At 39.4% G+C, this 23,712-nt stretch overlaps 1 protein-coding gene across 3 annotated transcripts in view; it reads right to left on the minus strand.

Annotated features, from left to right (window-relative positions):
• The window catches only part of LOC106883419 (tyrosine-protein phosphatase non-receptor type 2), a 93,040-nt gene extending 74,082 nt beyond the window's left edge, over positions 1-18,958 (minus strand). For 2 of the 3 annotated variants that reach the window (XM_014934412.3, XM_014934411.3), the window contains exon 1: positions 3,989-4,936. In XM_014934412.3, coding sequence (XP_014789898.1) covers positions 3,989-4,057 — 69 coding nt within the window. In that variant the 5' untranslated portion in view covers positions 4,058-4,936. Of the gene's footprint in view, positions 1-3,988; positions 4,937-18,929 lie in introns of those variants that run through there. The other variant, XM_089338154.1, reaches the window with a different exon arrangement.
• Between the last annotated feature and the right edge of the window lie 4,754 nt (positions 18,959-23,712).

Raw genomic sequence — 23,712 nt, forward strand, 5'->3', positions numbered from 1 at the left:
AGACATTTTCAGATACAAATATTTGATGACGGGTTATTTAAAAGAAAATTCGAAGAAAATCAATCCTAAATAAATGTTGGGGCTCTATTACAAATTACAAGAGCAACATAATGAAAGTAATATGAAGTGTAAAAATTTAATAATACCAGTTCACAACGCTTTCGATTCAAATGGATCACAAGAGACATACAAAAAACTGTATAAATTTATTTGCGTCTGAAATAACATATTCATCATGAAAATGAAACTAATGCTTTCATTATTGTACACGCATTACTTTCATAATTTTGCAATAAGGTCAAAATGCGTATGAATAAGTACGAGAAAATTTTCCTAAAATTTCTTTGAATAGGATACTAGAGAAGTTTGAAGTTTTGTGTCAAATTCTGAGAAACACAACAGTTACTAAGAAACCAGAAAATGTTTCCGTTTCCTGCTTTCAGTTTTCTAACTTGTATGATTTTCATAGCAACGCCTAAGGCGTGCTGGTTCCAAAGTTGCGTTCGAATCGAGGCAGCTCTGGAATTTAAAAGAAACTATCTACTTCCTCACAAGTTATTTAGTTAACTAGGAAGTTTGGATTTGATTTTTCAATTCAAAATTTATTTATTTGTTAAAACAGCAATGTTGTATAGATAACATTTTTGGCACGAGCCAACAAAAAAGAGCCTATACTCGTCACACGACCTGTTAGATAAAGTAGTTAAATCTCCCACGAATAACACATTGCTTTGTTAAAACAAAACAAAAAAACTGAACACATTGGAGATTGCAATTCTAGATACACTATGTCTGGAAGAAAAACATTAAAAAAAACGTTCACTGCCAGATCAGGGATAACCTCGGTTCTCAACATATTAACAGTGATTCATGTAATTATAAAGACAGAAATAAATTAACATTTGGTTCAAGTGATTTGTTTTTGCCTCTTTTTAACTTTCTTAACAGCATGTTTTTATTTGACTAAAAATATTTAGACAAAAGAAAAGAACGTGGTCTTGGCGCCGTAAATGCTATGAAATGGCGGTAATTTCTCGTCACCTAGGACAGACGATTTTTCTCAAGACGACCACAAAAAGCTTTTTATGACAACGCAATGACTTATTTATACATTTTGAAATATGCTGGGATCTTACACATAAAGTAAGCCGAGATTATCCAAGCAATTAGTAAAGAAATCTCCTTATTTCCGAAAACAAGGGATATAACTCCAATAGGGTGGTTGAATTGATCCGAAATTTTTGGACAATATAGACAACGAAGATTGGGGAAAACAACGGACATATTCTGGTCTCTTTAAAATATAGTAGAAAAGGTTTTACTGAGGAGGTCTGATAAGACTGAAACATCCGTTTCAACACAATTCTTCGTATGCGAGACCCTACAGAAACTGTAATTTGTATGCAACCGAAATTACATAGAGTCCTTAAAAACACAACAAAGGAACAAACGGAAAATTCACACACAAGGCGGGACGTTGCTCCACACATACACAATCATATAAACGATTACATTTACAAACTAAAGGGAAGAAGTATAGAGTATAAAAGAATTTATTTATTTCTCCGAGAGCCTTAAGGACTGCTTCACAGCTTTCCCATGTTCTATTTTAACATCAATCACAACCGATCATGAGACATACTGTATGAACGAGAAAAAGTAGACCAACATTGTGTACAAGGGTAAAGAAATGTGACACCGACAACTAGTGTGACTTTTCACGGTCGTTTGATTGACTGAGAAATAGTAGTCAATTTTCCTTCAAAGCACACCCTTCAATCATTGAGTGGAAGGATAAATTAATGTAATTCGAGATAACACTGAAAAAATTATGGGGATGATCACGGTTGGAATGCCTTATATCAAAGGTCGGCTGGATCAAAGCTGACATGAGGTCAAACAACCGAGTTCGTCTAGTCTAGATTCTAAATCTAGATGACATGGAATAAAGGTCACAATCACATGTCCACAAAGAGGTGGGGATAACAAACAAGCTTTACTTCAGTTAAGGAGTTCACGAGGAACCCTGCACGTGGTCATTCGACCTGCTAGAAATAGCAGTAAAATCTTTCACAAATCATTCTTACTGTTACAAAATGAAGACACGTGAGATATTGGATAATGTAGTCCTAGAGACCTTGTGTGGAAAAAAAAAAGGTGTTAGAAATAGAACGTGTATCATCCTCATCATAATCCCTGCCCCATCAGAACTGACCTGGAGCTAAATAAATCGCAATAGCAACCACATCTTATTTTAAAGACAATTACATCAACATTCCTATCAGGGATTCCCAACACGTGCATCTAAACCAAAATCTTAAGCAAACCAAATCGCGAATGATTTTTACAAACGAGAGAAAGAGTAGTCAATACATGTTGCTTAAGTATCGCTATTTCTTCCAAGCTGGAGAGGAGATTAGCTAGCGATTGAGTTTCTCTTCTGTCGCCTGCAAGATCGCTTCGAAAGAAATACCCGAGTGGTAAATTAAAATAAATACAGCAACTATGAACAAATATAATCTACACACTGACAATAAACACCTTCATTTGTGTTGCACACACACAACCCACATGAGGGAATCCCGGTCTGTTCTATCTACCGGATTGCTGAGCGAGGAGGGTAGACTATTGCACAGCCCTACCCGCCCTTTGTTACACAGAAAACGGAATGAAGGAGCTGCCACCATGTCGAATAGGGGATGAAACAACATGAAATAAGTAGAGCGATACAGATCAGTGTTTGAAGTAGAGAGAGGGGCTTTCCCAAACCGTGTCTGACAGATAAACATGTCCCTAAAAGTGTATGTGTATATATATATATAATAGTAACATGGTTATGATTAACTCATTAATTGTTGGCATTTCATATTATGAACTTTGGAACATGTCCGCGATTCTAAAAGACAAGAATTCTGGTGTCACGGAAAAAAAGAGTAATAGCTTGTATAGTTTAAGAATTTATAGGTTAGAAACATACTGTTTTTGTTTTGTGTGTGAGACAGAGAGAGAGAAAGAGAATAGATAAATAGACAGACCAGGAAAACTAGGTATATAAACGAATATATGTTATGTTTAAACATGTAAAAACCGGTATAGCTAGAAAATAATGAAACTGAAAAAATACGTGTATTTTATACGTGTGTGATTGATGTATGTGTGTATACATATAAGCGTATGTAAATATACATGTGCGTACGTGTATACTGGTTACACTGTACGTGTGTGCACATGTATATGTATATCTATATATATATATATATATACATATATGTATATACATATATATATATATATACACACACACACATATATATATATATATACATACATATGTATATATACACACACACATGTATATATACACACACACATGTATATATACACACACACATATGTATATATACACACACACATATGTATATATACACACACACATATGTATATATATATATATATATATATATATATATATATACGAACCATTTAATAGAGTGGGATTAAATAGAAAATGGAAGGGAGTGATGATATGACTAATCTATATGTATGATGAAGAGAAAGTGTTGATGGGGGACAAAATGAATCAGCGAAACGTGGATCTTTCTCAGGGGCTAAATTGAAACAGCATAGCTGTGAGACGGGAAAAGGGGAAAATAAACATTTGTTGCGTATCGACAAGGATAGTTCCATTTTCTAACTCAAATCACTCCATATCACACTGAATATATATATATATATATATATATATATATATATATATATATATATATATATATATATATATATATATATATATATATATTGACATTTCAAATACTGGTTTTATCAGTTCGAATGCTTGCTACGAGAGCAAGTGTTCCAGAAATTAACAGATTAAGACATCAATTAATAATGGTGACGTTTGTTGCAATTTAATAATATATATATATATATATATATATATACACACAAAGAGAAGACATAGATTAATTTATAGATAAATAATACTTACTTTAAAGACACCATTCCATAATCCATTCTGATCATGCTCTTTAAACTGTCTTTCGACACTGGTCGACATGCCTCCAGTTGCTTTCAAGGAATAAAAACTAAGACAGGAGTACAGAGAGAAAGGGAGAAAGCTAAGGTATATGAATTAAATTTCTCAATCTTTATATATGCATATAAATACTCTGTCTATTATAATTTTGGAAAGTTTTAGTATTGGTTGATTTTATAAATATATATATATATATATGTGCGTGTATGTATGTATACACACACACACACACACACTCAAAGATGTATGTATATGCCTGTATGGATGTATATAATGTGTTATGATGTGGTGTGAATAATCTAACGGGAGAAAATTAAGAGGAAAAGAGTTCGTGATCAAGAGGAGATAAAACTCGGATGTTACTTGGTGAAAAGCAGGTTACTCTTGCGATTACCAACAGGCGATTTCTAAAGAGATTGATCAATTGAATCAAATAGCTGTACTACATGAATGATAACATACATGCAAGGCAACGAAGGCAGTCACTTGAACCGCTAGAAATAACAGCTCAATTCCTTTGAATTACCCAGACCTAAAAAGAGAGCGACACAGGGTAATGTACCAGATATACCCCTATACGAAATGGCTAAGGCAGGACACTTTAGCATAGGCCTGTTCTATCCGGGCTGACGGGGCAAAAGAACATACATGTGTGTATGTATATATATTACGTATATACATATACGTGTGTATGTGTAGCGAAAGTAATTCACAAGTACACGTTGTATCGTTCACTTTACAGGAAAATACAATTGTTTCAGTATTAATGGAACTTCTCTTTCAATTATATTTTAGATGAATTAGATAATGATACAGTAGTGAAATTCCTGAAACTTTTACAAAGCCGTTCTGGTGCGTGTGAATAGCTTATTCTCTTTCTCTCCATCTCTGTAGCACTCTGTCTTTCTCTTTCCCCCTTCTTTATCTCTTTCTCTTTTATTCTGTCCTTCTATATAACTCGCTTTCCCTTCTGTCTTTTTAAATACTCTTTATCTGCTGTACCCCTCTCCTTCGTCTGTACCTTCGTCTCCTACTTCCTCACTTAATCTCTGTCGTTTCCCCTTTCTATCTTATTACCTTTCTATATAATACTCTCTCTCTCTCTGTTTTTTACTTATCTTTACCCCTCTTACTATCGCTCACTTTATAGAACTCTCTCTTTAAACCATTAGCTTTCTCTTTCTTCCAACGACTGTGTGTGTCTCTCTCTCTCACTCTCACTCAACCAGAGTATGAAGAATAAAAGAGTAAGTGTGAGAGAGGGAGAGAGATATCACCCTAGCAGCAGATATTGTTTTCACCAATCAGAAACGTTGTTGACTTCATGCTGCGGAGCTTCTCTGTTGCTTGGACAACTGACAAATGAAGAAGCTAATGTTTTCTTCTTACGTTGTTATATTTCTTATTTTTAATAAGTTTCGGACATTACTTTGCTCTTCTCAATTATCTCTGCTTTTTTTTTTTTTTAATCTGGACAATATTTACGTTTAGTGTACAAAGTGAAAAAAACATTTTTTTTTTACTAGGCTGCCGCCTTCATGGCTTTTAATCAATCATTTTAGTATCTATTTAACGAAAAGCTACGCTACCGGGGTTTTTGGGGGCGGGAGGGAGGACGAAGGGAAGCAACTCGATACCTGTAAACGTACATAAACATATACAACGTACTTTGGCACAATTTCCATCTATTAAATTTCACTCAGAAGGTATTAGTCACTCTAATGATGATGATGATGAGATCCCCTTCGCTCATGACTGACCTAGAAAGTTACCCTCCCAGGCACAAGCCTGGGCAAGGTTGTTTTTATGGAAGACCGACAGTCGCCCATGCATACCAGCCAAGCTTCTCCATGCCACTGATGTTATCCAAGGGGAAGGCAAAGGGGCCGATACAGCTTGGCACCTGTGACGTCGCAACTCATTTCTACAGGTGAGTGAAGTGGAGCAACGTGAAATGAAGTGTCTTGCTCAAGAACACAACACGCAGCCCGGTCAGGGAATCGAACTCACAACCTCGAGATCGTAAGCCCGACGCTCTAACTACTGAGCCATGCGCCTTCACATTAATAATATTGATGATGATGATAATAATAATAATAATGAAGAATCCTACTATGGTAGGGACCCCGGGTCGACCAAAGCCTTGTGTGTAGATTTAGTGGACGGAGACTGAAAGAAAGCTCGTGACGTGTGTGTCTGTCCCTTACTCCCTCTTGACAATTAGTATTCGTTTGTTTACGTTCCCGTAACTTAGCGCCTCAGCAAAAGCAGAAAGATAGAATAAGTAGCAAGCTTTCGAAAATAAGTACTGGAGCCGATCCGTTTGATCAAAACCCTTCAAGGTGATATCCCAGTATGGCCGCAGTCCAATGACTGGAAATGTAATAGATCGCTAAAGGTACTGAGTGATGGGATCGAAGTCAAAAATAAGTAGATGCGAAGCGAGTAGTTTCATTTTCACTTTCTGTGTCCTTGCGTGGGTTGATTGGCAAATACAACGAGGTCACCTACAAGCACCGCAAATTATATACATAAATATTTCCCGTTGATGTCGAAATTCTTGGGTAAAAAATATACGAGGGTCTTTGACATGGAATGTAAATGTAACAATTCTTTGCTATCCAGTCCCTCCTCCGCCTCGTCAAAAGTGAAAGCTTTTGCAAATCCGAAAACTTCCGTGCAAAGTGAAACGTCTGCTATTTTATTTATTTATATATAATGATATGTGTGTGTGTGTGTGTGTGTGTGTGTGTGAAGGCGCATAGCTCGTGAGGTTGTGAGTTCGAACCGGGCTGCGTGTTGTGTTCTTGAGCAAGACACTTTATTTCACGTTGCTCCAGTTCACTCACCTGTAGAAATGAGTTGCGACATCACTGGTGCCAAGTTATATCGGCTTTTGCCGTTCCTTTGGATAACATCGGTGGCATGGAGAAGGAAGGCTGGTATGCATGGGCGACTGCTTGTCTTCCATAAAAACAGCCCCAGGTTGTGCGTTCGCCTGTGAAGCGACTTACCGCCCAGATTTGTACTCCGGAGGGGAAACCTCTTAGGTGTATCCATCGTCATTCGTGAGTTTATATATATATATATATATATATATATATATATATTGGTGTTCGAAAGAAAAAAATTGGTTTAACTATTACAAAAATCATATACAAGTGGAGAATTACAAAATAATTTTCGTATATTCGAGATTGATTAAATAATAAAAATACACGTATTTGCATCAGTTTAACACAATAAAAATTGTTCTAATTTTTATAATGGATATTCCCTCTTCTAATATCCGCAGATGTCAAACAACAGTAAAAGTCTTCATTCCATATTTCTTCAGGTAAATTCAAACCAATCTTTCACTTTACCCCGTTTTCAGGTCAATACACTATGATGGTTTAAGTCATTTGTTGTTGTTTTTTTAAATAAAAAAAAGAAATTTGAATCTTGTTCAATTGCTAGAAGCCATGTGATTTATAGGTATAATTTCATGAGAAACGCCTTTAGAAGATGGTGTGGTGTTCACTATGTTCTAGGAGGCGGGCTGTAATCCAAAATAACTTTGAGCCGATTATTGCTGAAATCGATAAAGCGAAATATTTTATCACAAATATGCTAGTAGATGGATGGATGTATGGACATTGGCTATCCGCTGGTATAGTCAAGTCCGTGCTGAGGGGCGAAAGTCAAAGAGGACCGGTAAGCATGATCTCATGATTTTGGGGGAACCTTTTTGTAATTGATTAAAAGTAAAGACAAGACTGATACAGAATTACCTTTCACATAAATCGTTCTAATTCATTTCTGTTCTGTTGCGTGTAAGTTCATCCTACTCTGCATTTAAAACTATATACTCGTAATCACATAAATCATATATATTTAGCACTTATTACTAGAATGGTTTCGAGTCATTACTAACTTTGCACCGGTCTGGGTATAGTACTAAGGAACTCTAAAAAGTACGTTCTTGAAGAAGTGCCACGGTGTCGATATACAACTTCCCTATCAATTATCAATCAAAGAATTGTCGTTGGCTCTACTAGTTTGTCCAGATAGTTAGCTGTCAAATGAGGTGCCATGTTTGATGGTTTTGATTATCATGCTGTCAATCATCGGGGTTCTATTGCTTCTGTATGAACTTTTTATGACGTAAAAGCGAAAAGTGAAAATGAAAATGAACATACATCTATCTACCTATATTATACTAAAACTCAAAGTTTGTTTTCCTGCCATCTGATTTAAGATAGTCATTTCCTCTTTAAAGATGAAAAAAAAAAATTAAATTTTGAAAATGTCGACACTTCAAAGAATCCTGTCACCGCTGTCCGTCCTTTTCTTTTTTATTTTACTTTCTTCTTTGTGAGTGCTGTAGACTTGAAAAAATAGAATTTCTTCTGATATTTTTATAAGATATTTTTGAATCACGGGTACTTGATATTTTTTTTATTTTTTCCTTAAAGGGGAAAATTACTATTTTATTTAAAAACTTGCAGGAATACACGGCGTTGCCCGGGTTAAAGAAAATAATGAAATTTTAAAATGCCGTCTAGATTACGCAGGTCTCAACTGCTAGTAGCTGAGATCCCAACTTTTTATGTAACTCTGCAACCCATGCCAACATGGAACATAGACGTTAAGTGAAATGTGAAAAGGAAGTTTTCAACTCATATATGTATATAAAGTAAATACACGTCTGTCTAACTTATTTCGTAACCAAAAAAAACAGGTACAGATTATAGACAATGAAAGGCCGTGCGTAGAACACACAAACAGACAGCGAATATATTACGTTATTGCTTCACTTTTATACACACAGATATACATTCACGCATGTCAGGCGAAAAGTGAAAGTGTAATAGTAATACTTTAACACTCAATGGATTTACACTTCTGTATATGACATTGAACTACTATTCATGTAAGTGCTTCTTCATATACTGTGTTTTCTGTCTTGCCATGTTTATCACTGGGAATGTAGAGGTTCGTTTCACCTCCAACTCTAGAACATCCAACAGACAGCTGTGAGAAGCAAGGTTGAAAGAGGTTAAGTCCCGCCACCTTTAGAGATTGACCTTGTACTTTGTTGATAGACATTGCAAAGCTAAGTTTGACAGGAAACTGCGGTCTCTTGAACTGAAAGGGGAGAATATTTGAGATGAGAGGTATCTTTGGAATGAAGACATACTCACTTATCATGTTGCCCAGCTGTATAGGAGACTTTCACATTTGTGCCTCTGTCAGAGTGGCATCCCAGTGTGCATCATCTTCCAGAAGACCTCTGAGATGGCAAGCCTGGCGATATGTTTGACGTACTGTGTTATCAAACGTACGTAATGATGTAAATGATGTGGGTCCCTTGACATGGTGTAATAGAAGCCTTAGATAGTATCACTCTGAGTAGTTGGGATGGACAACAAAGACTCTGCCAAGTGTGTCTGATTTCTTGATTCCCGGATGATGTGTGGGTGCTCCAAGTGCACGTCTTTTCCAATTGTTTTGGTACCAGGTATAGAATTGCTTTGGTACCAGATATACAATTTCATTGTATAGCAGTCTTGTAGCAAATTCATCATTTTGACAGAGCTTGAAGAATGCTGTGAGTGTGGTATTTTTTGGGAGCTTCCATTTGTAGTTGGACTGTGTCAGTGTGCTGTCTCTGAGATGGAGGACAATGACACGCTTGTCATGTTCTTGCCCAACCAAAAGCACAGCTATTTCATTTGCTGTTGGCGCATTAAGCCTCCCTCCATGTTGACCAGGTGGTTTCTTGTCTTATCTGATAACTACCTTGTTATCCATGGAGTCAGGTGGAACTGTTTCAAGTGCAGTCTTGAAGCTTCTGATCAAGTTGTTGTTATGCAGCATATTTTGCAGAGACACTCTAATGCCGGAAATGTTCTTGCACGTCTCTTGCCCTTCTTGTTGAGAATCACCCATAAAATATAATGGTTTCACATTTTGGCATAGAGGAGGAGTAGATCCATTATTCCAGTGCTCAACTACTATTTATTTTATTGACACCGAAAGGATGAAAGGCAAAGTTGACCTCGACGGAACTTGAACCCATAGTGTAAAGAGCCGGGAAGAAACACCGTTAAGTATTTTGTCCGACACGTTAAAATCTCCACCTCAATTTTAAATTTTACAAATTTCACCGCCCCCCACTCTTCGGCGGACCTGGCGCACAGTCACATCCACCTCCAAACCGGCCTTTCCGGTTTTCTTTTCTTTTTTTTTTTCAGTGGATTCCTGTTTTCGATGACAGCGAGATGACGGAGGTTGAGGTGGGGATTTTGAATTTGGAAAAGGTGGTTTTAAAAAAAAATGCGAAAAAAGTTCAAAATTTAAGATTGAGTGGGTAGGGAATGGGGGTGGGGGAATTCGAAAAGGTGGTTTTGTTGGCATATTCGTAATCTCCGACATCTAAAATGTAGGAATCCAATTTTTTTTTAATGCATTTTTCAAAGAGGGATGTGATTCTACATAGCTTCACATTCCAAAAATTCATCTGAGATCTTTATATAAATAAATGCACACACTTGGGTGTATGCATCAACAATTCAGCCAACACGCTAACTCAACCATACATTTACAAATACCGGGAACTCTCTTAACTCAAAAAGTTTTGTCGCCGAAAGTTGTGCACTTCTTACCAACTATTAACTTTTACTGAGTTTCACTGCAAAAGCTTGCTATAGTTTTCGAGACCCCACCTGGAAGCGATTTTACTCTCAATGACTTTATCGGTAAAACATTTACTGGTTATAGACATTACACAATTTAGTGGAATTTGCTTTGTGATTACTAACATTCGCTAATTTGCCGGATGAAGAGGAGGCTCACAGATCTTTGACAAACCTTGGAATGGAACATGGAACTATTACATATATCATTATTGCTGTACATTTCATTTCAGCACAAGAAATGATACTTGCAGTTTTAGAATTTAAAAAAAACTGAAATTCTGTCAAACAACCAATCGAGTTGAACGACTGAAGATGCTGGACAGTATAGAAGGCTATTGCAATTTTTGCAGCTATTTATCTTCATCAGCATATCTTTTAATTTAATTAAAGAATTTATATTTGTAATCGAGGGACCCAACGGCAACATACAACATTGATACTTTGCAGCTTCTAAATACTCCTTTACACCAGACTTCTCACTGCATTCAATATTCAATATACAATTACACCAAAATCACCTTCAAAACAACAATTTTCTTGTTCAAAAAATGTCTGTTGCTGGATAGATTGCTGTGACTCGTGTTGAGGCTGATCAATGAAGATAATTTCGTTGGTTGCGTGAATAATAACTGAAACAAACTCGCGAACGTTTAACTGAAATAGTTATTGCCGGACATGAAGATATTTGGTGTTGGCTATTTACAGTTAACAATATCAATGACTGCTGACTGAGAGAAAGAACCTGCTGGATCTTGTTCAAAACGGGGGCACCAGTTTTCATTTATGTTTTATGTAGTGTTTTTGGTACCGAAAGACTTTCAAACTTCGTATACTTATCTATTTTGTGTTATAGAACAGAAAAAAATTTTTGTATTCGAATTTATTTCATGTAAAAAATTGTCTTATTTCGATAATTTCAACCAATCACTGACAAGTATTCAGCTGTTTACACTTACTCCTTTGGCAGTTTAAGCGATGTAAAGCGTATTTAATCTCCATTACTTCTGACATTTTGCAGAGAGGCAACACGTCTTTTTCTTGTGCTAAGGAAGATATATTGATTTTTCCCATCGAGATTTTGTTTGCTGTTGCGGTGTGAGTTCGTGTCTGTTTAACTCTTTGTATTGAATAACTGTTGGTATACAGTTGTTTTCGCCCTACGGGGCGAAAAAAAGATTCTATGTAAACAACTTTATTTGTGTTTTTGTCTTTTGACAAATATGGCTACTCTAATTGTAGCGGAAGGTGTCCTTCCCATGGAGGAGGAAGGTGTACGCAAAAGTGTTCCTAAAGGAAAACCAAGTTTTGCACAGGCAGTTGGAGGTGACTCCATTGAAATAAAAATGTCAAAGGAAAGTTTGTATACATACCGGAAATATGTACAAAAGGTGGATGGTGAAACGAAGCTAATTCCACCACCCGAGGCAGTCAACGCAATTAAGGAAAAAATTGTGGTGTACAAGGTGTTCAACATCAAGGAAAAAAAAATTGCAGAGGCGCGTAATGAACTGGTGGAGCTGTGTTTGGCGCCAATTTGGTCCAAAGTCATCCACGTAAACCGCGGTACAAGAAGTGCAACTATCGAAGTTCACTTCGAGTCGGCGGAAGTGGCAAAGGAGGTTTCGACAGAAACCTTGAAAACAGACCTAATTATGCTGCTGCCCACTTACATGGGAAAACGAACAGCACGTGTAACTATAGAAGACATACCATTTCGGTATGACGTAATGTGGGCGGCAGCGGCCGTAATCTTCGACGTGGAAGAAAATATAGAAATTTTATGCACAAGGAGAAGGAAAGCAACCGGTTGGAAAGGTCAGGCGCTTGAGATGATTGTCCAAGCGGAGAATAACACTTTGGAAAATTTGCCCGACAGGGTGTCTGTGGGGGAGGGACATACCATTCGCGTGTCGGTTGAGGGACGGAGACCCAGATGTTTCAAGTGTGGACAGAAGGGTCACGTTCGCTCGGCCTGCACAAAAAATAAGAAAAACACCATTAAAGCGAGTGGCGACGCTCCTGCGAAAGTGGACGAGGGAAGAAGAGAGTCAACAGTCACAGTTGCAGTGGAAAGCAGGAAGACGGAAGAAAGTGGAAAGCAGCAGGAGCGAGTAAGCGTGAGTACGTCTGAGAAAATGGTGACGGAGGAGGCATTTAAAACTGTTACAAACAAAAGGAAGACGCAATCCACTCCAGACTCCCCTCCCCAAACACACAAAAAAAAAGCTGCAAACTTGCAGACAGAGGAAAAAAAAAAAACCTCCCACACCTATCCCGCTGGTACAACACTCATAGGGCAGAATTTTAAGACCCCACCTAACCCTGTGTTGAAAGGTTGTAAAAAAAACGACAGGATAGTAGCCATAAACATGAAGAACGAGAAGGTGGTGAAATACACAAAGGCCCACCCTCGCGTAAAGTTCTTCAAAAGTGGTACGGAGGATGATAAATACCGCTACGCGAGGGTGGCCGAAGAGGATTATAAAGAAAGACTTTTTCAGGAACATGTTTTAAATAAATTTATTATAGACGTCTCCAATGACGTCAAGGAAGGCAGATTGATTGTCAGCCCGGCAGCCACCCCAACCCAGAGCCCGGTGGCAACCCCGAAAAAGGGCCCAGTAGAAGCGGAAGGAGTAGGGGAGGATGGCAAACAAAAAGTGCCATGCTCCCTCTCACAACCGTAAGTGTTTGCTTTTACCCTTATTTTTTCCGATGATTAAGTTGGGTAGTTTAAATGTGCGTGGAATGAGGTCGAAATGGAAACAAGCTTGTTTTCTGGACGACCTCATTTCACATAGAATAGATGTGGCTGTGATCACCGAGTCCAAGTTGGAAGGACCTGAGGCGTTCTCGCCCCTCCTCAATGGCTACGAGAAATTTATTTCGCCGAGCCGGAGGGGAGGTGCAGGCGTGGTGGTTCTTTTTAAGGAGGACTTGGAGTTACAGATTCGTACTGTCTTTCGGGACCCAGAAGGTAGGCTGGTCGTCCTAGATGTGACACATGAAAGTAAGCAGTCCTTCAGGTTGGTGGCTGCCTATGCTCCTAACGGACAAGGGCAGTCGGGTTTTTTTCGGAACCTGGAGTACTTTTTATTGACGTCTAAAACCATAGTTTTGCTAGGGGACTTCAACACTATTCTCGATGCGCGCGTCGATAGTGTGGGCTCCACCGATAGGAAAGGGAATCCTTGCCTCAAGGGTCTACTAGAGAGTTTTAATCTAGTAGACCGCTTCCGACTGGATGAGCCGAGCGTTCCACAGTGGACGTGGAGTAATAACGACGGCTCACTCAGATCGTACATAGACAGAATTTTTGTTAGGGAAAGAGATAAGAATAGTTTTAGCTGTCCACATTTTTGTATTGTGCCTTACTCGGATCATAAACTTGTGACGTGTGAGGTACATATAGATAAGTGTCATAAACAGGGACCCGGGTATTGGAAAATGAACAAGTCTATTTTGACTTGTTTAGCTTTTCGTACCCGGATTAAGGAGTTAGTGCAGAGGGCATTATGTGGCACCATCATTAATAATAGATGGTGGCACGCCCTCAAGCGAGGCATCCGTCTTGAGTCCATTAGATTTAGCAATCAGCTAAGTTTAGACAGGAATAGAATAGAGGGTGACTTAGACAAGAGTCTAGATGAGGCAATGGAAGCTGGCTCCGCATCCAAAGTGACAGCAGCGAGAACGGTCTTGTACCGACACCTCAATGCCAAACACGAAGGGTGCCGAGTCAGAGCTAAAGTACGCGCTGGGAAACGAGAAGGTATCAACGTAGCCAGATGGGCTCGTCGTGTGGAGAGTCAGAAGGGCAAGAAGTCCTGCATTAAGTCTTTAACTGACGAGCAGGGGCGCAGGGTCTATGGACAGGAGGAGATGCAAAAGGCACTTCACCAGCATTTCGCTCGGGTGTTCGGGGAGAGCGGTCCGCTTGAGCGCTGGGAGCCCTTAAGGGATTTCCTAGCTGGCGGGCCTCGACTCTCGGCGCGTGAGACGGAATGCTGTGAGGGCCCGATCACTCCCGCGGAGGTAAGAGAGGTGCTGGCTGGATGCGTCGCGGAAAAGGCTCCGGGACTGGATGGTCTGCCCTATGAGTTCTATCGTTTAATGCCGGACTTGTTTGGGGACGTCCTGGCAGGCGTCTATACAAACTGGCAGCAGAATGGGAGGATTCCCGGTTCTGTAAGCCGGGGAGTTGTGACGCTGATCCAGAAGGACCCAAGCAAAGGGGATAGCATTAGTAATTACAGGCCCATAACTCTACTGAACGTAGAGTTAAAGATTTTGGCCAAGGTGTTAGCTAAAAGGTTGACGGCTGTCGCGGAGAAGCTTGTCGGGAAGGCACAAACCTGTGCAATCCCAGGCAGGTCGATCCAGGACAACCTTCACCTTCTTCGCTACACCTTAGACAGGGTTGGGAAATTAACCGGTAAAGGAGGGGCATTGGTCCACTTAGACCAAAGTAAAGCTTTCGATAGGGTAGACCATCGGTACCTGGGGGCCGTCCTCGAAGCAGCTGGGCTGGGCCCAGGCTTTCGCGGGTGGATCTCCGCTATGTACAGCGGCATCAAGTCCACCGTCCAGATAAACGGTTACCTAACGGAGCCGTTTTCGATCATGCGGTCTGTTCGTCAGGGGTGTCCCCTATCCCCGGTCCTGTACGTCTTGGCCCTGGAGCCATTGTTGCGGAGGCTGGAGAAGTTGGGTGACATCCCTAATGAGATTGGATGCGGTAAGTTCACTTCTGCTTATGCGGACGACGTCACTCTCATCGTGTCTAAAGAAGCACAACTACCTCGTGTAGAAGAGGCTCTCCGAAGATACGAAGCAGTGGCAGGAGCAAAAGTTAACAAGGACAAGTCCATCGGTTTGCGCCTCGGCACCTGGAGGAACAAGCCGTTATCGTCCAGTGACGTTGGACACTGGACAGATGGTCCTGTTAAGTTGCTTGGAGTCTGGTTTGGTTCAGACTCCCAGACGGAGAAGAAATGGAGCGAGGTAGTGAACAAGGTGGAGGCCATAGTTCGGAAGTGGTCCGAAAGGTTTCTGTCCTTGAAGGGTAGAGTGGAGGTGGTGCAGGTGTTTATAGCATCTGTAATCACCTACCGCCTGTCCGTTGTGCCTTGCCCCGATTGTTGGCGAAACAAGCTGGTAAGACTCCTCTTCCGCTTTTTGTGGAGGGGGGGAAAGCCACTTGTGAGGCGCTCCGTGTGCTGCCAGGAACCGCTGAAGGGTGGTTTGGGGATGCCCTGGCTAATGATGCGCAGACATGCGTTGAGGCTGAGACATCTCTGGTGCCACCTGGAGGGTGATAAGGTGTGGAGTCCGTTGGCGGAGGAGTTCTTGCCGCGACCGGCCTCGCTGGAAAGATTTAAACCCGGTCTCATTAAAAGACGTAATTTGACTTTATGGCAGAAGGAGTGCCGTCAGGCACTCTGGTTTATCCACAAGACGGGCAAGGCTGGCTGCGGGAATACCACCTCGGTGTTCTACAGAGGGCTAGTGGAGGGCAAAAACGATGACGTCCTAGGAGAGGCTCTGGGGTTCGACGAGAACCAACTTACTGCACTGTTTAGTAAAACCTTCAAGTCGGAGTACATGGATAATTTCCAAATATCTCTGACTTGGCTGTGTTACAGGAATGCTCTACCTGTTCGCGAGAAGTTATCCAGGCACGGTTTAGCAGTGCCACCGACATGTCCAAGATGCGAGCGGGACAGTGAAACTGTTCTACATGCTTTTGTACATTGTCGGCAGCTCTCCAGCTTGATAATTTATGTAGAACACGTGTTGTCGCATCTGGGACGAGTACAGCTGTCGGCTGGGTCTATGATAAAGATGATACAGCCAACTGGACTCTCAAAGGAAGGTGAGGCTTGCTTTTTCTGTACGGTAGCAGTATTGAAAGAGTGCATATGGAGGACAAGAATGGAAGGTTTGGGGACAGGGTCCTACATGTCCGGCCCTGGATTGCTGAATTACTTCAAATACCATCTGAAGAGCAAAATAGGGCTGGAAAAGAGAACCCTGTCAGCCAGAGTATATGAGCAGAGATGGAAGGAAGTGGTGAAAAAGGTGGGTGTAAGTCACCCAAACTAATCATCGAAAATAATAAAAGGCAAGCTGCTGGGCCTTATAGGCTGCCGGGTTGAAAAACCCAATCCTTCTGTTATTTTATATACGTGTTTAAGTATATGCGTGTGTATGTGTAGGGATGGATATGTGTGTGTATGTATGTATATGTATGTGTGGGTGTATATATATGTGTGTATGTGTGTATGTATGTATATATATATGTATATATGTGTGTATGGATATGTGTGTGTATACGCATATGTATGCTTGTATAATTGAAAGAGGAAAAAAAAAAAAAAGAAAAGTCAATGAACATATATTAAAACCATCGTAATTTTTAAAAATAAAGACAATCGTAATTTTTAAAAAATCATAGAACTCGCATATTTTGTTTATTTGTTTGTCCTGTATTGTACCCATCTGTATTTTCGATCCTTCGTGATCATAATAAAAATATAAGAGAGGCAACACACGTGTGTTCGTTTTCCCTAACCGACTTGCTCCTTCCTTCAAAAACCAGGCCTTGTGCCTATAATAGAAAGGTTTATTAGCTACTGCCAATATGCTTCAGCCATTTTTTGACAAGGAAATAATAATTTTATCACCGCCAGAATCGTTTGAGAATCGTTTGTTTACGTAGTCAGCACTTACTGTTATTCGGCTGAATGGACGTCAGTCATTGGTTGAAATTACAGAAATACGACAACTTTAACATAAAATAACTTGCGATGTACGTTTTTTTTGTTAAGAAGACTAAGAGAAAAAGATGTTTTATATGACACATTCTACCAGTGTTCCAAGTTTCAAAGTGTTTCGTTAAGAAAATACTGGTGCCCCCGTTTTGAACAAGATCCGAACTGCTTTGAGATTATAGAAAGCTAACTGTGTGACAACATGCAGTCGATCCAAAAATGTATGAAATCATCTGTGGCGACAAAGGTCCATTGGCCGTCAGCATGGCACGAGTGGAGACGCGAGTCAATCAGTCGCCCTCAACAGTGCGGCGAGTTAAAGCACCAAGACAATTTCTATAGGGGACCAGAGGTTTTCCTCTAGAACAATCGAGAAAACCATATCACGCCATAGCTTCATGCTGATTGGTCGGTTTATAGACTGATCGTGTGCAACTATGGTGATTCACTTGTGGTATCTGACCGAGTATCTTGCGGTTGGGTTTCGAATCACCGCTACATGTCCATTTTTTAAATACACTATTCTTCACGAAATTTATACTTGCACATAGACATTTTGGAAGTTAAATAATTTAATAGTAACTTAGAAAACACTGGTGCACTAGTGAGCTGCACAATATAAATGAAGCGCATTAATGACACGCCGAAAAGTTGATGCAGCAAGATTACCTGTTGCATCATTGGAACACAAACACAGCATACGAACTGTTTCTGCTTAATGTATGAACGACACTCGACAGAGCAACGTACAAGTAACACATTCGTCGGAAGACAGAGTTAGAGTGTACAGTTGGAGTAGGCCTACTGTGAATCGTTGGAGCACTTGTGTTAAATGAGGATTATATTTCTTTGGAGTGTAATATGTATTAAATAGCATGTTTTGACAGACAAATTGATTTTGAAAAGAACAAGTAAATTTCTTACATAACACTTACGTTCATTCATATTATTTAACTGAAAAAAAAAAAAGATGCTCTTCGATGAAAGGAAGCATAAAGTGAAGAAAACAGCAAAGACACGTTGCAACGCATTAATATTTTTAAACACTGAGTGAGTATTTACAGTTCATGTTTAGTTATAACAATTGTAATTGTTCTTTTTGAATTTCTATCACTTAGAAGCCGAAGAAGGTGCAGTGGAAGTCCTACGACAAGAGGCACTTCAAACGTTTCTGCAGCAGCTCATTAAATCTCTCTCTCTCTCTCTCTCATATATATATATATATATATATATATATATATATATATATATATATATATATATATGTTGCCAACCGGGAAAGTTTTTACACTCCAAACTTAGTACGAAAGGAAATCACTATCACTTGACAACAGTGCAGCTCGTAGATAAAATTAGGTTGGGTGCTGCTTCAGAAAATTTTTAGCCGTTGTTTTAATATTGTGTAAAAGGAAACAAACATATAAAAAGAATACTTACACATAAACTTGATCGGTTCACGTTTTAGCCACTGCCGGTAGTGTGTTTAATTTGTTCACTGAACTCCGCCGCGAATTTCCCTTTGTTTTTCAAGTTTTTTCAAAAATCCCCCCCTAAATCACAAAATAGGTGGGGTGGGGGTCCAGGCAGCAACACTGAAGCTGGAAGCAGGATAATAATCTAATTCTACACTTTATCACATTCAAGAATATAAACACGTTTTTGACGCAGAGTCAAAAAGAAACACTACCTTTCCCCCTCCCCAATATTTCAAAGCCTTATGCCTTCAGCAGAAAAGATTATTATTAGCATACGCCTGCAATTGAAGAAAAAAAAAAAGGAAAGGAGAAAAGCACATGCCCCCAAAAGTCAGGGTGCCCATGGTTTTTTTTTTTTTTTTTTTGCGAGGTCTTTCCATGAGCAACCCTCCAACGTTTCTTCCCAATTGAAGATCACATATTGTTGATTTAAAAAAAATTTCTTAGTCTCGTTTACACGCAAAACTCTCACAACACACACTCTCACACATCTTTTTGCTTTGTTCTGTACTGTCCATAATGTTTTTCTTAATGTAAACCCTTGTGTTTAATAAAGAAATCATTATTAAGGCGGCGAGCTGGTAGAATCGTTAGCATACTGGATGAAATGCTTAGTGGTATTTCGCCCGTCGCTATGTTCTGAGTTCGAATTCTACCGATGTCAACTTTGCCTTTCATCCTCTCGGGGTCGATGAAATAAATACCAGTGAAACACTGGGGTCGATATAATCGACTAATCCCCTCCCCCCAAATTTCAGGCCTTGTGACTATAGCAGAAAGGATTATTATTATTTATGTTTCGTTTATTGTTCATTGAATATGTCTTTGTTTAATTCTAAGTACTTTTGTCAATTTTCCAGTAATCATGAAAGCTTGCATTTTCCGTTTGTCAAATTTTTTCAGATGCCACTAAATCAGGCGACCTCGTTGCCTCTGTTGTAGGCTCTATAAGTACCGGTAGGGTTATGGCGCTGATGTCACTATCTGAGGGATAGGTTTGTGAGCGTCTGTTTCAGCATTAATTCATTGATAGTAGGACTGCCTCTCTTACAAAATATTGGCTTTGCACTTCAGCAAACTCTGTTCTAACTCTTCTTTCTCTACCAATACTGCCTCACCTCTCTCTCTCTCTCTCTCTCTCCATATGTGCGTGTGTGTTTTTCTTAAAAAGTTGTGATTCAGAAATCTATAAGCTAAGACTACAATCTATTGTTTGTCTCTTCGTACATACTTCAGATAAAAAATACGAATTGAATTTTACAACTCTTCAGCATTTAGCTTTAAAAAGAATTCCCAGAATATTCACCTCAAGCATTACTGTTTATCATCAACAAGATCGTTTATCGGTTAACACCCTATAATGAAACGTTTAATTCCAAAGTTCAGAAAACGAGGTCGATCCTTATTTCGATTTCTAGAATAAAAGTGTTTATAACAACACCGCATGTAATTAAAATAACTTGAAAATATAACCCAAGTTGTCAACGGATATCAAATTATTTAGAAATCTTGAGAACTACTACGGTTCTGGTTAAGCTGAGACACTACCGTAAAATACGAAACCAGGTAACAAAAAAAAAAAGTCACGATAATAAAGTCACAGGGGTTTTGTAACCGGGTTGTTTTGTCCGAGAGGGGTAGTTTTGTCCGGATTCCGTAAATTAATTGTGACGTTTTTTCCTGTGACTTTATTACCGGCCACTATACATTAATTATGACTTCTTTTCCTAGCGAAAATTATGATTATGGAGGGAAACGCGTTGGCGGCAGCGACCGTTTATGGGCTGGTGTTTCAAGTGCCATGGACCGCACATGGCGAGGTACTGTGTGGAGACAAAACCCGAACCCGTTTGCTACCGGTGCAGGCAGGCAGGGCACATCGTTCGAAATTGCAGCTAGGGAAAAGGTCAGAGGGATGTTGCTGCCCCTCAAATTTCCCGCGAACGAGTAGAGGCTCTCGTGCAGTCGCTGCCCATAGTTGAAGTCCTGGTCAGAGAAAAAGTGTTCAGAGCCCTCGTGGATACAGGCTGCACAACGCCTATCGTGATCCCAAGGGTGACAAAAAAATGGAAGGTTGATGGCCTTCCTGGTCCCTCTTTGTACTTCACTCTTGTCCGCCCATTTTTAAACATCTCGATCCACTTATACATACTTCTACGCAGTAGAACGCTATTCCTGTATTGTACTGGAAGCCTGTGATGAATTGCAGCACCTGACACAATTTCAGACCAGAGAAATTGGATCACTGGTCTGTTCTTCATTGCCAGCGGAGCGGCTATGTTTACTCTTTAATACAAGAGATAAAACTGAAGCGATCAAGGCCAAACGTCGGTTACATTGGAGTAGGATTCAGCTTCTTGTTATACCTTCAGAATAAGACAGAAATGATTGTCGGAGAATTTCCTTATCACCTGCCCCAATGTCTGGCTTCCTAATTCCGCCAGTTGTGTTCCCATGGATTACTACGTGTGGGGGTGGGGTTGAAAAAGATATCAAACACTTTGCCTGCAACATCAAGGCGGAGTTGGTGAGCAAGATCAAAGAGTTGTTCAAAGATCTTCCCAGAGACATAGTAAGGAACACATGTGCCAGATTTTGGAGTCGTCTTGAGGCTGTGATGAATGTTGAGGAAAACTACTTTGAGTAAACTGTTTTCTCTCAACCATAATCTCGTTGCTATTTTCTGATTTTTTTAAATACTTTTATTTTTGGATGGGATATTGTGGGTTTTTCTTTTTTTTTCCTTTCATGCAAGCTGACAAATTTAGCCCGAACACTCTGTACATACATACATATCACACACAGCTACATCCTCGTTACACGAGAAAGGCCATTGCCAAGACGACTTACTGAAATGATTCATTATTGTTGCCATGTGATGCCCTTATATGACTTTTAAGCCTGGCCAAGCTGTTACACATTTTATTACATACTAGACAACTGTGCTGGCTGGCAGGAGAAACAGGTGTCACCATATGCACTATCTTAACATGTCTTTTTAGACCTCCAACTGAGAGACACACCCTTCTACATTTTACACGCGTTCTGTCATGAATTTTAATAGTCACATCATTGTTTACCATGGGTCGATTTCTATGAGAATTTTGATGGCTCACATACATACATATACAAATAGATAGATAGATAGATAGATATACACATACATACATAAAACAAAACACGAATCTGCAAGTATACATTCATACTAAGATACTCTGTTGATGTTGAAATTCCAATGAAGGAGCCTTGGATCTAGGTTAGAAACTGGCTCTTTCTCTACTGGCAAGAAATCCTGAAATAAAACTGAATAATGACACACCCACACACCCACACACATTTATACAGACAGAACAACCAGGAATCTTCCTTTCAACTCAGGAGTGGATTCATTGTGAAAGATGATGTGGTTTAAACTAAGTTCACGCCTTGAATATAATACAATTAACAACATGGTCGAATGACAATTGGACTCGTGTATGTGATGTTTGAATTAGCCGAGCCACATCCTGTTCGCGTTCGCATGACACAGTAATATTGAACACTAAGACAATAGCTAATTGACATTCAGTCAATCCAGGATGCTATCTGCCCACGCATAATCGCCACATAGTTCCGTGTCATTACCTGAAAGTGTTCGATTGTTAAGTAAAGTAATATTACTGAAAGAAAATTTCTAATGTCTGTAATCAAAGTTAGAACAACAAATAATGCAAGCAAAAGCAAACGAAGGCTTGCCTTTTGTCCTAGAAAATAGGCCTTATATTACCTGTTTTGTAATCATTGTTTTTCTCTCATACCGCTGAACCACACCAGCAAAGATCATTGCATCTAAACAGAACGGGAGTACTGAACAGAAATGGGGAAAACTGTTTGACTGGTTGCCTGAACATGGAAATTACTCATGAGCCAGAGAGGAGATGAACAAATGATATCAAGATTAATGCGATATCTCTCAAATGGGTCATTTGCGAGACTGAGAAATGTCAATATATACTAACGAAAATCGATGTAGTTAGTAATTTTTCCTGGGTAAAGTGAAATTTGCTTTCCGCACTTCATCCCAATAAATTGGTGGCAATCACAATGGAAAGTTCTTATAAATTATTGAACTCTTGGCCTATGACTAATTCTAGTCGGTCTAGTTACAAAGAGAACATCCAAATAAAAGGATGAACGGCTTCAAGTTCACTATTTCTTTTTAAAATTTCATTAAATGTTTTGAATATGTTCCGAATCACATTTGGATTAAATCTAATTGTGGTTTATGAAATACAGGTGCCAGCCATATGGAGCAAAGTTCACCATTTTGGAACTGCAAATTCTGCATCACTTTTGTTGCAGTTCCAAAATTATTTTTAACCTCTGTTTATTGTTGTAAGACAAGGGCTAAATTAGTAAATCTGATTACGGAGACATTCAAGTATTTTGTGATAGCTATAAAAGATTGTCGAGGACAGGCTTATGATAACGTCGCCAACACACCTGGCAAGTACAATGGTAGCCTCACATACTTGCCATCAATCTACTTTGCATGCTTTCTATTCCCTAAACTGCCGTATGCTGCAGTCACATTTTGTTTTCCTCCACTCCTCAGTGTAAGATTATTCTCAGAGAGCATCTAGGGGAATCCATTAGAGTTTTTTCAGGTACTCATAGGACAGACTGAGTAGTAAGTGTAAGACCCATTGAAAATCATCTTACTGGGATACAACTCCCGCTAAAGAAATGTTTGTCATTCAGCGTTA

Source organism: Octopus bimaculoides, chromosome 20 (assembly GCF_046866305.1).
Source record: "Octopus bimaculoides isolate indiv1 chromosome 20, ASM4686630v1, whole genome shotgun sequence".
Lineage (NCBI taxonomy): Eukaryota > Metazoa > Mollusca > Cephalopoda > Octopoda > Octopodidae > Octopus > Octopus bimaculoides.